Source organism: Ziziphus jujuba, chromosome 8 (assembly GCF_031755915.1).
Source record: "Ziziphus jujuba cultivar Dongzao chromosome 8, ASM3175591v1".
Lineage (NCBI taxonomy): Eukaryota > Viridiplantae > Streptophyta > Magnoliopsida > Rosales > Rhamnaceae > Ziziphus > Ziziphus jujuba.
The window spans coordinates 19,298,415-19,315,751 of NC_083386.1; the positions used below are offsets into that span (position 1 = coordinate 19,298,415).

At 31.9% G+C, this 17,337-nt stretch overlaps 2 protein-coding genes across 2 annotated transcripts; both read left to right on the forward strand.

Annotated features, from left to right (window-relative positions):
• The first annotated feature begins 3,991 nt into the window (after positions 1 to 3,991).
• LOC107413794 (L-type lectin-domain containing receptor kinase VIII.2) lies at positions 3,992 to 5,319 on the forward strand. Its single transcript, XM_016021839.4, has one exon. The coding sequence runs from the start codon at positions 4,100 to 4,102 to the stop codon at positions 5,165 to 5,167; it is 1,068 nt and encodes a 355-aa protein (XP_015877325.3). The 5' UTR covers positions 3,992 to 4,099; the 3' UTR covers positions 5,168 to 5,319.
• Positions 5,320 to 11,546: 6,227 nt separating this feature from the next.
• LOC107413805 (proline transporter 1) lies at positions 11,547 to 15,837 on the forward strand. Its single transcript, XM_048470134.2, has 7 exons — positions 11,547 to 12,013; positions 12,560 to 12,784; positions 12,899 to 12,993; positions 13,282 to 13,471; positions 14,136 to 14,260; positions 15,097 to 15,312; positions 15,406 to 15,837. The coding sequence occupies exons 1-7, from the start codon at positions 11,917 to 11,919 to the stop codon at positions 15,781 to 15,783; spliced, it is 1,326 nt and encodes a 441-aa protein (XP_048326091.1). The 5' UTR covers positions 11,547 to 11,916; the 3' UTR covers positions 15,784 to 15,837.
• Positions 15,838 to 17,337: the final 1,500 nt, after the last annotated feature.

The following is a 17,337-nucleotide window of genomic DNA, read 5'->3' on the forward strand; positions in this document are numbered from 1 at the left end:
TCCTGATTTTATAAAATATGAATATCCCGACTGGATCAAAACTGTATATATATATATATATTTAATATATTCCTAGTAATGACGGTTTATTAAAACTAGGGAGAACCAATTTGAACTAGAGTTAATTACTAGAATTGTTGCAATGAGTAACTATATTATTATTTCTATTATTATTACTTATCTTCATAAATTAATTATTACAACTATTTACTTATTTAAGCAGTTGTTGGTGCATTTCCTTATGCAACCTTTTAGATATATTGCACTACTTCAAAATCTAGGGAAAAGTTGTTGCATCATCTAGTCAAAAATTAATTGATTTCGCATTAAACCCTAAAGGTACTGATGTGAGGTTATGGATAAAGTCTAGGTTTAACTACATACAAATACATGGCAACATTATGAAGGAGTTTGATTATTCATACATGAGAATACGAAACCCAAACTTTAGAATGCCTTGTAATAATATAGTGATTTTAAAATTTGATTTGATTTTATATAATAACGTATTTTTCTTCAATAAAATAAAAGAAAACTCCACAAACTTTTTGCCAATTATAAGCTTTCAACTGAAATGAAAGATATAATGAAAGTTACAGAAAACAATCCACTATTAGTTGTTTTTGCCTTTGAGGAACTCCTTTTATTATGTCTTTACTTGCTAAGTTTACATTCTATAATATCTATTTTCCTAATTTTTATTTAACATTAGTTTACATTTTAACAAATAAAATATCATACTATTTGCACTGGATGTTTATGAATGTAAAAATAGGTAATCTAAAAAAAAGATATCCTACTACTCTTTTGTGAGGATATGGAAAAATAAAAAATGGCATATATTATTGGATAATAAAGAATTTATGAGTACTAAACGGAGAGAAGTTTGTTTTGGTCATATATCTCATAGTCCTTTATTTGAGCTTGATACATATGATATAATCTTGGCAAATACAAAACGAGAAAAAAGCTGCAAACCTCTAAAGAATTTAATGGGGAAAGAAAAGGAGAAGATGGGCTTATGGTAAGGGTTAATTTGATCTACCTCCCTTGATATTGATTTAAATACAATTTAATACCTCTAGTTTTAAAAATATCATTGACCTCCTCTTTGATTCCAAAAAGTTATCATCTTTCCTACGCAATTTTTTCATTCAAACCCCTTTTGAATAATATTATTCACACTTCTTTAGAGGTGTTGGTTGTAACATTCAAAACCAGAAAGATTAACTTGTAATTAATGTAAATCTTAAAAAGTTCAGATGTAATATTTTCTTATGGTGATGATGGTTTTTTAAAGGGCATATTGCATCTACCTACTTGAGATTTGATTAATTGCATTGCACTCACTGAGTTTTTTTTAAATTCCAAAGACTTCTTTTTCCATTAAACTTAATTGTAGAAGAGTAATGTTGTCAATTACTAGCTGACATTGGATAGTCGGCTAAATTTGGTGCTAGTTATATCTAGGTTGCCCTTGTGGTTGAAATCGTGGCATGAACAATGAAAACTAATTCTGGATCTTTAGACAATACAGTCATGTTGATGATCATGAAAGTACCCTATTTGGCACATCAAACTATTAAAGCATGATTTCTCACCACCATGAACAACTGTATAACCTGTATAAAACCTACTTGTATGCTTACAAAACAGAGAAACTATGAAGATTTCTAAAACACCAGTATGATGCCAGCCAAAAACACTTTGATACTCAAGTTAGATAGTGCTTTGAATGCCAAATCACTTTTACAATTAGCAAAACTAGATGTACCTTATGGGAAAGATATAATAAGGTATTTATAACCTTATTTTGATATGTGCTTTTGTTATTCCTTAAAGAAACCAACTCTGAATCCTACTAGGCTGGACTATAGAACCGTATAGTAGGAAACTATGGTTTCCTAATAATCTTTGGCTAAAAACAACATCATATTATGATTTCAGAAAATAAGGTGTTTGTCACACCCTAAGTTCATGATTAGTAAATTATTGTCCACTTCAGATCCATAACCCACAACTTCCAAGATCGAAACCTAACTTCGATGCTGTTCTGTTACACCCTATGTCTATTATCCAACTTTATTAGTATGATATTGTCCACTTGGGACCAATCCCACATGATTTTGTTTTGGTTTAAACCTCACTTGACTTGTCCAAAATGCTTCATACTAGTAGGCCCCACTGGCTTGCCCGAAAGACCTCAAACAAGTGGAGTGGGTTATGAACCTAGGGTATGACAATGTTAATCTATTTAAGTATTTATCTCGACATGTTTAACAAGATGATGGATTCAAACAATTTGAGGCAAGCTAAAATCAGTTCCCTAGATTACATGGTGCTGCCTCTGTAACTGTTGAAGCCTTAGATTTTTGATTATGTATCAAATCTTAGACATAACATATGAAAATACAAGTAACGAATCACCTAGGCTTAGAAGATCAGTTTTTCTACAAAGCGGGCTTGGAATGGCCGAATTGAAACTCAATAGGACTTGATCTAGACTTGTTCTTTTTCTAGTCCACTCTCGTATACCTTGGCTTGTCAGCTCACTTAATGTGTCATCCATTATCTATGATAATAGGTGACTCAATTTGGAAGTGAGATTTTTCTCCTATAAATCCTATCCACAAAATAAGTATATTTTTGAACTATATAAACCCACCACAGAGAGATTTCAAAATTATATTTTGGTTGAGTTTGAATTCTCAAAAAGCCATGAGAATAGCTTGTGACAATCACGAGTGTTTTCAATCAAAAAAATAAATTCCCAACATTGTCTTCTATTTGAGAATAAAATCGTTGAGGAAATTGTATCAGATCAAAGTTTTTGAATCATCACTAAATGCATCTTATATACATATTTTAAAAAAAAATTACACTCGGACACTTATTGATGGAGTCCAATAATGGCATCATCATAAGGAGAACATTACCTGGCCTTAAAAAATTATTCCCTTACCATAAAGGAGAATAGTTGACTACTTTGTGGGGGAAAAAAATGGCAAATGTGAAGTTTGATATTGGATAATGAATTTAATGTTGGGGAGCTTGAAGCAATTTTGGTAATCAAGATTGTATTTTTGCAAGTAAGAGAAAAATATTCTATCATGACTGAGGAACACATAAAAGCAAGCCTATAAAACTTAAGGGCAAAATAGGAAGAACAAAAACAAAAATATGAGTTATTTGTGAAAAATAAAATTAAAAATTAAAAAAGGGGATCACAACAATAGTGCCATCCAAAAAAGTAATGCATAGATCAACTTATTTATTTCATAATGACAAATATTAAAAAAAAAAAATAATGTCTTTAAATGTGGATATATTATAAGGGAAAAAAAAAATCAGTTGTATCAATTATTTAAAAAGATATAGTTATTCATATTTAAAATATATTAAAATTTAATCAATAATATAAATATATCATTGTGCCATATCAACTTGATAGATATTTTAATACTTTTAATATTATTCATTTAAATTAAAAGCCAAACAATTAAATGATTGCTTAACAAGAAATGGAATATGACTTAAAACAGTAAAAATAGAAAAAAAAAATTTGTTGAAAATAACAGTAGCAAATTATTGCATGTAAAAACAATTAAAAATATGATTTAGTTATATATATATATTTTAATCCTCTTCTATCCATTGATACAAAATTCAATTTTTTTAATAGCTTTCTTATATTAAAATCAAAATAACTGATATTAGCTTTCCAAAAAATATAAATTAAAATTGATTGATAAATTATATACGCTTATATTTAAAAATTTATAAATTCGAAATATCCATACAAGAGAAATTATTTATAAATAATAATAGTTAAAATAAAATAATATATATGTAAATATAATAATAATAATAATAATACACGTTTTAAGGGGCAGCGGGCAGCCGGAGGCAAAGGACAAAAAGCTAAAGCGTGTGATGATGTAGAAATACTTGAAGTAAAAAAGAAAATACCGCGTTTAAAACCTTTGTATACGTATGATTACAGAGCAAAAAAGAAACAAACCAGCTCTGACGAGACTCAGAAATGAATTCACTTGGATCTATCACCCATTAACTGCAAGCAAACATAGTTTTGCAAGTCATGGTTGAATTCGCTACTTTGAGGTACGGTTTCTGTTTCTCCTACCTACTTCTATTTTCCTCCCCAACTCTGATTGCGAAACCCATTTCCTCTTCCTCACTCCAATCGTTGAATAACAACACCCCCAACTTCGAACGCCATATCGCGCTTTTTGGCGATGCCCAACTCGTCGATGGAGGCGGCTACGTGAAGCTCACGCGCCCCTCTGTTTCGAGCTCAGGGCTTCTCCTGCGCCGAGAACCCTTCAGTTTTCTCGATCCAAACCTCCATACCCCATCATCTTTTTCCACGGAGTTCACATTCTCGATCTCACCCGGCAATGGCGACGGCATTGTTCTCGTCTTAGTTCCCAGCGACTTTGGATCCAAGTTCTCGGGTCATGGGTCGTTCGGGCTTTCACGGCAGAATAGGTTTCTGGGTGTTGAGTTTGATACCGAAATGGATGGTAAAGTAGGGGATGTGAACGATAATCATGTAGGAGTTGATGTGGGTAGCCTTTTATCTGTTGCTGTTTGTAATGTTTCGTCGATGAATTTAGTGCTCAACAGTGGGGAAAAATTGAAATCTTGGATTGATTACGATGCCAGTTCCAAAAGATTAGAGATCAGATTGAGTAAATTGGGTGAACCAAGGCCTTATAATCCGATTATTGCTTATGGTATTGATCTGTTGGCAATGTGGAGAGATGAACCTGTCTTGGTGGGTATTAGCTCTTCCAATGGCAAGTCTTTGCAGATCAGCAGCATATATTCATGGAAGTTCAGCTTAAGAACTTATCCAAATAGGATGCATTCTCTACCAGCTGATCCAAGAGGTTTTTCGGATGAGCATGGTAAGCATTTGACCATGCGTCAAAGGCGTGTTTGCCCATTAACAATTCTTGCCGGACTGATTTTCGCGACGGGTTGTGGAGCATTGATGGCTTTTGTTGTGCTTTTCCTGTGGGCTGTGGTTGTCAATAGGAACATCATCTTCCCCGCTGAGTCTCCCCTGCACCCTGTGGATTTCAGGTATGAAAAGATCAGTGTTGTTGTAGGGAAGGGCAATGATGGTGTTAATAAGAATTAAAGCAGAGAAAAAGAAAAGATTGTAAGACCTTTTGTTTGATTTTGCGTGGCTAGTGTTGCTGTATGTTGTATTATCTATGATGAACGTGGACTGCGCTGTGCCTTCTTGTAGTAAAGTTGATGCTATTAACTAACTAGCTTTCTCTGTTACAAGTTCTTATAACTATCTTATGGATTGTATTGCCAACTAACAAGTATGAAAGTCATAGTAGTTAAACTGCCATTGTGAATGGGTATATTGTCCTTGGTAAATTCTTTTTGATTATCTCCAGAAAAAGAAGCTACCTTACCCAAAGAAGGAACATAGCCTGCAAAAATACTTCATAGCCTGAACTCCTCTGGAACCTTGCTTTTGAGATTGAATGCAGAAATTAACAAAATTGTTGAGATTGCCTCAGTATTGACTTACTGTAGAATGATAAACTTATGAACTGTTACAACTTATGACTAGAAAACCAGTAGTAACTTTTTTTATATTTTTACATTATCAATAGCTTGAGCGTTTAGAAAGATTCTCTGTATTACAAATTAAAATTATCCTTTAGCTTTAGAAAATCATTTTCATATGCAGATACTTTATTCTTGTTTTCAATGTGCAAATTAGAATAACACGGCTCTTTTACCGTGCATTTTGTAAAAACAAAAGATTTTCAGTTATTTGTTGGGCTGGAACAATAAAAGGAATGGAACGCCATCTTGTCTGTTTGTCGATAAGCACATCTGATGATTTGAATAATTGGAAGTTGGTAATTAGTTTTAAGTAACCTTAGTTGGATTTGTCAGAAGATAGCACTGGCAGCGTTCATGTTATTATGGTTGTTATTAATATTTGAACCATTCATGTTATTATGGCTGTTATTTCAATATTTGGACCCATTCTTCTGCTTCTGTAAACATCATAGCTATCATGTGATGGTAGTGCCTCAACTTAAGTTTGAAACCAGTTTGTTTTCGACTGATCCTCATTCTTAATAGTTTGAAGCCAGTTTATTTTTTTAGTGATCTTCTTCTTCTTCTTCATTTTGCTAGTCAGAAAAAATTTTGAGGTCAAGTATTTTTCTGTAAACTTCTTCTTCTTCTTTGATATTTTGTTAGTCAGAAAGAAATTTCTTCTTCTTCTTCTTCATTTCGTTAGAAAAAATACTGAGGTCAAGTATTTTTCTGTAAACTTCTTCTTCTTCTTTGATATTTTGTTAGTCAGAAAAAAATTTCTTCTTCTTCTTCTTCTTCATTTCGTTAAAAAAAAAATACTGAGGTCAAGTATTTTTCTGTTAACTTCTTCTTCATCATCTTTTTCATTTTGTTAGTCAGAAAAAAATTTCAGGTCTAAGTATTTTTCTTTAAGCATCATAGCTTTCTTGTGATGGTAGTGCCTCAACTTAAGTTTGAAGCCAGTTTATTTTCGACTGATCCTTATTCTCAATAGTTTGAAGCCAAATTATTTTTTACTGATCCTAATTTCTTATTAGTATTTTATTGTCCATCCCTAAATGATTGCTTTTGTTAGGAGTTATTCACTAAACAGGTTTTCTAGACAGGAACTTTTGGTTATTTGTTAATTCCATACAATCTAGCTTCATGAAGTGCCTATTTCCAGTTTAATGGATGACTATGTATTTAGTTGCCAACTTTTCCTTTCTTGGATTGGACTCGCTAAGGATGCTAGAAAATTCTAACTTTTTTCATCTTGCTGCCTCTGATATATAAGATGCTATATATCTTGAATTTTTAGTTGCATATACTTTATGGCTGCCTTGGTTTGTATGCATGCGTAGTATAAAAGGTGGCATGAATGACGATCTCATATTTTGCATATGCATATCTCATGATTTACGGTCCTGATCGGTCATCCAATTGTTGGGAAAAAAACCTCGTAAGTGCCCTTTTTTTTTTATTTTATTTTTTTTTTTGGGGGGGGGGGGGGGGTGGGGGTGGGTGGGTGGGTTAGGTGTTGAAACGGGGTATTTTTATATATGCTTCTTCCATGCTGGGCTTTAAAATTCCATTACCTAACTAAACCTATAAACCAATATTTTCCTATGAATTTTTAGGTGTGCATGTAAGGTTTTTTTTTTTTTTTTTTTTTTTTCTCTTTTGGTAGATCGCTTTCCTTATGTATAGCGGCACGAACATACTTCTGCTGTGATTTAATCACTTTAGGACTCCTAAGCACAGTCAACGAAGTCCTAAAACCAACTTCTGAGTATAATTTGTTGGTTCTTAAAACATCACGCTGAAGAAATTTAGTGATTTAGGATGTTCAATAAGTCCCCATGCTACATAATTAGCATGTGTAGTTGGTCGTAAATACCACTTGATCATGTGAACTCTGCCTTACTTTCCTTGGTTAGCAGTTTTAGACAGAATTTAGCAATTAAATGTCATTTCCAGAGAATATTTGGCTTGAGGGACGACTCTTCCTTACCAAATATTCAAACCGTGGGGTATCACGATCCAGCAGTTTTCGGCCATGTCATGCAATATCTCACTCTTTTTTTTTTTTTTTTTTTAACCTGAAAGAAGTCGTGGGTTTTGGTGTGCTTGAGCTAATCAACAGTGGTGGTTTCTTGTCGTTTTTCATTTCTCAAATTTAGTTTCCCTGCAGTTCAAATTGTAGTGTTATTGACCCAACCATCTATATATAAAAGAAGCCCTGACAATGCGTGTTAATGTGGCTATGTATCTAATTAGTTGTTTGTTGCTTTTCCGTTACGCAAGTAAATCTGTGTTTCCAGTTCGGTGACAATGGCAATCCTTCGCCGTGTCTGTCCATGATATATGGGAATATATGACGATGTTGCACTGGTACAATTCCTGGTCATTGCTCATACCATTTGGACTACATTAATCTTATCATATTGATTTGAATATGATAATGGAATTGATAGGATTAATGTGAATGAATAATACTAGATAAACTAAATAAATCTGTAAAAATGTATATCAATTATCATTATGTTAATATTTCATTGTTTTAAAATATTTAATTATCTTTATCTTTTTTAAAATTTATTTATTTAAAATTAGTTTTGATTAATATATTAATTAATAAAATATTGACATATAACACTTGAATTTATTTCTAGCTTTACTTGGATAATAATATTAAACTAAATACCTACTATATCTATTATTACCAAAAGGAAAAAAGGAAAAAAAAAATTGACATTAAAAAAACTTATTATATAGATTTTAAAATTTTTTAAACGTTTTAATTGATTGACTTTTTTTTCTTTTTTTTCTTTTTTGGTAATTAGGTACTGGTGTATTAGATAGGTATGATAATGGATTTGTTTTGTGTTTTTGTTGGAAAAAAATAGACTAATTGTAATATATCTATATATATATATATATATATATATATTGTATCGTAGCTAATTTGGTCCATCTATTAGTAAATAGAATAATTTCGATGTCATGTTAAATTGAAAAATACAAGGAAAGAGACATCTTTGATTTAGAAAAGAATCAAGTCCAGCGTGAACACTTGGTAGATTCGAAAGATCTTGTTTGATGCTCCCACTACAACTAACCTCATGTTGGAGTGGGCATATATGAAATGGGTGGCTCTAAATATCGTAGATTTGACAAAAGCTTGTAGAAATTAATGAGATGGATCAGCAGGGGAAGAATGTAATTCGGTTTGAACCAGAGAGACTTTAATGTCCCCCTAAAATAATAATAAATGAATAAATAAATAAAAAAGACTTCATTGAATACAAAAGTAATGATAGTAGAAAATTGAAATTAACAATAAACTAGTTTGTAATTATCAAAATAAAAGGCGATTCCAATCAAGCTATTATATTAGTTAACTAGGTCCACAAGCCATTGCCGAGAAATAATTGTTTCTTAAATCAGACATTATTAAAGTTTCTTTAGATCTGCAGAAGCAATAACCTCCACTTTTTCTTCCTTATCTACTTTTTTTTTTCTTTTTCCTTTTATTTTTTCGGTTTATTATTGAAGCCTTTGCCCTTTAGGAAAAACATATTTCTTTATTTCTGCAACCAAAAATAAAACCAATAAAAATATTAAAGCAGCCTCAAACAGTCTTAATTCATTGGAAGTTTACAAAGACTAAATGCTACTTTTTCTTATTCGTCAAAAAAAAAAAAAGGCTACTTTTTCTTTTAGCCAAAAAAAAAAAAAAGCTACTTTATCTTTCATTAATCTAAGCCCCCGTCTTGGGGTTCAAGTGGATGTTAAGTGGGTGCAATTCCATTCCACCAGTACTAGCTAAGATTATTTTCTATATATGCCACTTTATCAAGTATCAAATACCCAATTCCAAAAAATAAGTTTAAAAAAAAAAAAAAAAGGTTCACTCAATGATTGATTCACATTATGCAAATAGTGGTCTTCCTTTTGCATAATTTTGTGCATGAAGCTTTCGAGGGAGTATGAACAACTACATATATAAAATTCATTCTTTTTTAATATAATATATGGTGAAAGGATTCATTATAATTTTTTTAAACCCACTACCCCTCCCAAAAAATAATAATAATAATAATAAAGGATTTATTATACTTTTTGATAATAACACTAAATAAAGCGCCTTTATAAAAATCACTATATTTCATACAAGAAAGTGACTAAAAATATCTTTCTTTATCCTATATTATGTTGATTTTTTTATTTTTTTTTTGGGGGTAAATTATCGTATATTATATTGATGATGGACACAAGGGTAGTCAATTATTGGTCACTAAATAAAACTCATTGTGATTACCAAAAAAAAAAAAAAAAAAAGGGAAATTCAAAATAGCTATATGGTGGTTGCTTCTTCATGTGGTTGTTGTTGTTGTCGCTTTTTTGGAGGAAAGCGATCCGTCAATGCAAAGTGTGACAATCAACCTTGAATAGAATATGGTCTTGGTTATTTTTGCAGAATTCAAAGAAAACACGATTATAAAGATAATTTTTAATCTATTGGCGGACTTAGGATGGGAAGATAATATAAAGCCAATTATTTATTTTTAAAATTTTCTCTTTGCTTTTTTCCTGTTGTCTATGTATTTCTTTTTTTTCATTCAATTAAATATGGGGTTAATTTCCCTTTTAGCCTTTTTATTTTAAACTCTTGCACAAATAAATTTTTATTGTGAAAATTTTCACTATAACCCTTCATATTTTATTTTTGTTTCACTTTAATTCCCTTTTATTGTGAAATTTTAGTCAACTTATATATTTTACTGATGTTTCAAATATATATATATATGTATATAAATTACTGAATAAAATGACAATTTAAACCTATTCATATTATGAATAATTCATTTATTATTTTTTTTATATTTGTTTCAAAAAACAATTATAATTTTATTAATGGGGTAGCTAATAAATAAAAAATATATAATTGGTCTTTATAAATGGTTATGTTATACATGTGAACAAATAAGATGCTCAAATGGTCATTTTGAATAAAATATTTAACTTGCCTTAAGTTGAACCAGAAAAAGGAACAAAGGGAAACATTAGAAAACTATAGTAAAAATTTCTAAAATAGAAATCCAGGAAAGAAATCCAAAACAGAAAGGGCTAAAATGAAATTTACACTTAAATATATATATATATATATATATATATATATCTACACAATGTTTAATTTAAATTTAATTGTCTTTTTGAATTTTTTTTAATAAAATGATTTAATATTATTCATTGACTTAGCAATCCATTAAAAAAAGAAATAGTAATTCAAATTTTAAATTGAAAAAACAATTGCAAGTTTTCTATGTTTTATTATTATTATTATTATTACTTCCTTGGTATGGAATTCATTCCAAGCCTATGCAACAGAATCCTGATCCGTCTCTACCAATTATTTGCCTAATCAAAACTTTGAAGCGTTTGCACCGTTTCGAACACGATGTCTTCTAACTATGTCCACAACCCCACAAGATGTGCCACCTTCTTTTTAACCCTTTTGAGTCATTTTGCTTCCAAAATAAAATATTGCAAAAACGTTTTAATCGTTTTTTTTTTTTTTTTGTTCAAGTTAAAAATGTTTTGTGGGAGGTAAAAAAGTTTCGCCACAAAAAAGGATCATGGAATTCGTGACAAAAATGAAAATAAAATCTTAGACAGATTCTTCCAACATAATCAAATCTAAAATGAAAGATTTTTCTGGTGGTAAAAGAGGGTAAATGCTCTAGTCCTCTTAAACCTACCGTGGCACATTTCTATCCCTTAGACTTTCTATCAAACGGTACTAATCAAAACTTGGGTTTTTGACCAAAAATTATACAGAAGCTCTACGGCTACACACACTGAATCCAAACCCCGAATCATTTGGCACGTAATACAATGATGATGTAATGAAATCCCCATGTAACCAAAAAGAAGGAAGAGAGGTTGGCATTCTTTGCATTTTAGATTGTGCGTCTTTTTGGGATGTGGATCTTCTTTGAGTCTGAAAGTTCCTACACGTTGAGACCCAAAAAAAAGTTTTTTAACACGCTCTGATTCGTTGGTAGTCTGAGAGAAAGAGAGAGAGATTAATTGAAAAGCATTAAACATTCTTTTTATTTCCATTATCTAAAATTGGGTGATTCCATTTTGCTGGCTGTAATTAATTCCTTTTCGGTGTCAATTTTATGGATGCTTGAATTGGAATAATTATTGTAAAAGGTGAAAGGAGGGAAACCATAAAAGGTTACGCTGGCTTTCTCATATATATCAGAGGAAAACCAAGAGATCCCATTAGTATGTGAAACACTGCCACAAATACACCAAGAACTTCATATGGATTCTAGTGAAGTAGAATCTGAACCCAAGAAGGTTGACGATGAGGATTACTTGTCTGTGACCATCCCAGAGACCGCTCATAAAATTAGCACAGGTTTTTCAAGAGACCCCACTTTTTTTTTAGTTCTGTTTGATTGCGTTTTTATGTGGGTTTGTTTTAATTTTCATTGCCTGTTGGGTTTTTTGCGGGATTATTTGCTGGAGAAAGAAAGGGTTTTGAAATGTTGTGGAAGATGGGAGTTTCTTATTGGAAATTCTTTGTTTATATCATATACCAAAACCCCAAAAATTGATACAAATTTAAGTTTTTGATTGGCTTTTTTTTTTTTCTTTTTTATTTACAATTGTTTTGTTGTTTGTCTGAAATGGGACAGTGAAAATGGAATTCTTTTTTTTTATTTTTGGTGTATATTGATTGGAAGAAGTTTTATTTCTTCAAATTGATATGCCAATTGCATTGCTTTTAGGTATTCATCACATATTGTCTATCTAAAAATTCTGTCTCCAATGCCATAGGAAAATGTCCCTCTTCTTTTTTTTTTCTTTTTTTTCTTTTTTTTTTTTTTTCGGGGAATACTAAGTAAGAAGAATGATGTTGGATTATTCTCTCTTACTGCATATTACCTCTTTTAACTTGTAGATTCATGGTTTCAAGTTGGTTTTGTCCTCACCACCGGTATCAACAGTGCATATGTTCTGGGATACTCCGGGACTATAATGGTACCTCTGGGTTGGATATGTGGCGTAGTTGGTTTACTTTTAGCCACAGCAATATCACTATATGCAAATTCTCTTATTGCCGACCTTCATGAATTTGGGGGAAAGAGGCATATCAGATATAGAGACCTTGCAGGATTTATATACGGTATGAGAATATTGAAATCAGCAAAATATATATATATATATATATATATATTGATTGTTTTTTCTTTTGTTGTCAAATTCATCTCATTAAATATTAATATCACTTTCTTTGCAGGTAAAAGAGCATATTCTCTAACATGGGGATTGCAATATGTTAATCTTTTCATGATAAACACTGGATTTATCATTTTAGCTGGTCAGGCCTTGAAGGTCGGTTTAAAACTTGCTTTTCTGAAAACATTTGCATGTCAGATAATTACTTCTTTTATTGTTTTTGCACCATGGGAAGGAAGACTTTAATATATAGCTGTTGATAAGTAGACACTTGTTCCTTATTATTTGTATTAACAGAATATGGATTATCATAAGCTTAAGAGTGTCTCATCATCTATGTTCTATATCCCCCACTCCATTTTTAAGAATTCCATTGACAACATGATGTGAGTTCTGGAATTTTTTTTTTTTCTGATATGTTTAGTTCATGCATTTGCAATGCAGGCTGTTTATGTTCTTTTCAGGGATGACAATGTAATGAAGCTTCCATACTTCATTGCCATAGCTGGGTTTGTATGTGCATTATTTGCCGTAGGAATACCTCACTTGTCAGCTTTAAGGATTTGGTTGGGATTTTCAACATTTTTCAGCCTAGTATATATCATTACAGCAGTTGTGCTGTCACTTAAAGATGGTAAGCATGGGATTTTTCTGTGTCAGATGTGGTTTCTTATGGAAACTTATGTCATTGCCACTGTGAACTTGTTCTTATTAGGGAAAGAAGACAATGTCAATGCTAATTTTGGTGATGGAGATGCCAAAATGTGTCAATTTTATGTAACTCTTCAAGTTAGAAGTGATACTTGTAACACGAATTATTTGTCACCTTTTATATAACACGAATTATTTCTCACCTTTCATATATGTGGCTCATGCTTGAAAATACATAATTTATCTGGTAGGCTTCTAAGCAAACATGTGGGAATTCCTCCCTAAACTATGTTTATGTATATTCTGATGAATATAATTATGGGAGTACTCATTGTCCTTGATGAGTGTTACTTCAGTTGAAAAAGTTAGTATGCAGTTCTAAATTCCTTTGTCTGATTCTTGAATATTCAGAATGCTATCTTTGGTCCATCTACATGGTTCCAGCTTCTGAGGACTAGCTGAAATGCTAGTCTCTTGATTGCCTATGATGGATGCTATATTTGGTGAAGGACCAAATTGCTTGCAAAAAGTTTCTCTTGTTGATTACCTGGCCTTGTCCTTCTTCGAGTTTTATTTGGAAAGTGAATATGCCATTTTTGCTTGATAGTTCATATTAACAATTCGTGGCAATCACATTGGTATTCTAGGAATAAAAGCAACAGCCAGGGATTATGACATCCCAGGAACAAAAACAAGCAAAATCTTTACAACAATAGGAGCAGCTGCAAATCTCGTTTTTGCATTTAATACAGGAATGCTTCCAGAGATACAGGTATGCCTGTAATTGAACTCCTCAGTTTTAGATCATGATATGTTCTTGACGATTAAAGATTGCCACATCAACTCAAACCAGGATTCTTTAATTTTTTATTTTCTGCACAGCTGCCATACATCTGAGTGTAAAAAATTCCTTTCTCTTGCTGTTCATTAGTAAAGATTTAGGAATTTTTGTCTTCATTGTGTGTACGAGGGAAAATCATCTTTTCCGCAGATCTGTTTCCCTTACATCACTCACCTATCATTTCCTGATTGCATGTATCAATTTTTGGACTTCTAAAATATTTCAATATCACCATGGAATTTTTCTTCATGTTTGTTAAATACCTAGCAGTGAACTCAAGCTCTGGCAATCAATCTGGTCATGGATGTTTTGTTCATATCTTTCTAATTTTGAGGACTTCCTATCTAATTAAGCCTGGACATTGATTATTCCCATCAGTACACCAGCCTCAGATAAAACGTTGGCAGTCTTCTTTTTTATCTTTTTTGGTAGCTTTTGTTTGAGGGAGAACTATTCTTTTTTTATTTACTAGAACATCTGTTATTCATGATCACTGTCATACATTTTGAACCTAGTTCCTTATTCAGATTAGAATCTTAGTCAATGGAACCTAAGGCTCTTGAAATATAACCAGTGCTTGTATCAAAAATGAAAGTCAAGAGTTATGTTTACTACAAATGTCAAAACCTTCTTAATCACTTTCATGGTTATAGTTTTTGCAGAAGCTAGAAAAGTATGCATGTATATATAAACATCTTTCTACACATGACCTATTATCTAACTTATACCTCATTTCCCTCTTTTCCTTGGCGATGTTCTTTTAACAGGCAACAATAAGAAAGCCTGTTGTTGGGAACATGCTAAAAGCTCTATACTTTCAGTTTACAGTTGGTGTTTTACCAATGTATGCTGTTACTTTTATGGGTTATTGGGCTTATGGATCTTCTACATCATCCTACTTGCTCAACAGTGTTAATGGTCCGGTTTGGGTGAAGGCAATGGCCAATATTGCTGCCTTCCTGCAAACAGTCATAGCTCTGCATGTAACTTTCTTTCATCCTCATTTCTTCAAATCTCTCGTTGTATTTCTTCTTGTCGTACTTTACTTTATTGAGTTACATTTGTTGCTTATATAGATATTTGCGAGTCCAATGTACGAGTACGTGGATACGAAGTTTGGAATTAAAGGAAGTGCATTATCGTTTCACAACTTGTCGTTCAGAATCATGGTAAGAGGCGGCTACCTCACTATCAATACATTTGTGTCAGCTCTTTTGCCATTCCTCGGAGATTTCATGAGTCTCACAGGGGCTATCAGCACATTCCCTCTCACATTTATCCTTGCAAATCACATGTACATGAGGGCAAAGAAGAACAAACTCAATTCTTTTCAAAAGCTCTGGCATTGGCTCAATGTTTGTTTCTTTGGTTGTATGTCAGTTGCCGCATTAATTGCAGCCTTGAGGCTCATTGCAGTAGACTCTAAAACGTACGATGTATTTGCTGATGTCTGAATTTATTATGGATTTCTTCAATAATTTATCTCAATTCTTAATTCTCTTATAATATTCATAATTCTCCGATCTAGAGGGGTTTGTTTTTGTCAACTATAATAGTTATTGTTGCCTTATGGAACAAGGAAATAATAGTTCAATTGAGGCTATTATCATACATTCATTGAAGGAAAAGAAAAATGAGAGGAAAAAAAAAAAAATCTTTTCGTTTCACAAACTAAAACATTTCAGAGTTTGCCCAAGGAAGATAAATAGCAAATTGCACATGGGAAGGTGTGATAAAGTTCGAATCTCCAAACTCCAAAATAAATAAAAATATAAATGAAGAGTTAGAATATTATTAATTTGGGCAGTAGCCAAAGCAAATTCCGCAGGAGTTTGGGAACAAAGTAGTGGAATTACATTAGTAAACTTGCTAGTTTGTACAGAGCATTATACATTTTTTTTTTTGTTATTATTATTATTATTATTTGGGTCAAATTATACATTTGGGTCATGGACAGCACTTGAAATACTACATACCTTCATAAATTCTTACAAATAGTGATGACCTCTTTAGTAGCAAACCTAACAATATATATTTATACTAGGCCTTTTAGCTATCTAGTTATTGAGTGACTTTGCCGATTGTTTATTTGGTTCGGCATTATTGTCAACGAGGTGACTTGAATTGAAAAACAAGTCTTGTGGTAGCATCAGCTTACTTGAATATACAAATCTGGATTTGATTGTTACGTGTTCCTCAGTCTTTGGTAACAAAAGTCACAGGGTAGAGCAACAAAATTACACCAAAAAAAAAACCCACCAGGACGAAGTTGCTCTGATCAAAGAATTGATCAGAGCTAAAAAGGGATTTTCCGAGTTGGTAATTAATTTTCAATAGACTTCATTCACGTCCTGTTTCTTGCTTGTGCATGCGTTGCCTAAAATTGAACTGGTACGCTATGTGACATAATTTTAACAGAGGCGCTTATGAAAGTGTGAGAAAGAACTACCGCTATAAAGTTGCAAATAATTAAATAGACAGTTTTGATAGCAAACAAGTTTTGGGTCAATTAAAGGCACAAAATTAAAAATCGTCGCAAAAAACACTTACACTAATGAGTGGCCTGGCCATGTCTGTCCCGTCCAACAAGGTACAGAAATTTTTATTACCAAAATAAAAAATAAAAAAATAAAAAAAGGCACAGAAATTTGGAAGAACGATATATGATTAATTTATTACACATAAGAACATATTGTACATCTGGGTTTAATAAAATACAAGAAGCTAGACTCCTAATTACATAGAATTCTAGTTACACCAGCCTAGCTATCAATAAATTCGGGGTTTTGTGGTTAATTAATTATGATATACAAGTTGAAATTAAATTGGTTTCCTTTTCTGCAACGTGTTCGATACTGAAACTCTTTCCAAATATTTACTCACCTTTTGCTACTCTGTACTTTTAGATATCAGCCAGAGTTTATCGGAAGCTGGCATGACCTTAATTGGTATTGAAATTGAATTTGCATCAATTGTTTCACGGATTTTGGATTTTTTTTTTTTTATTG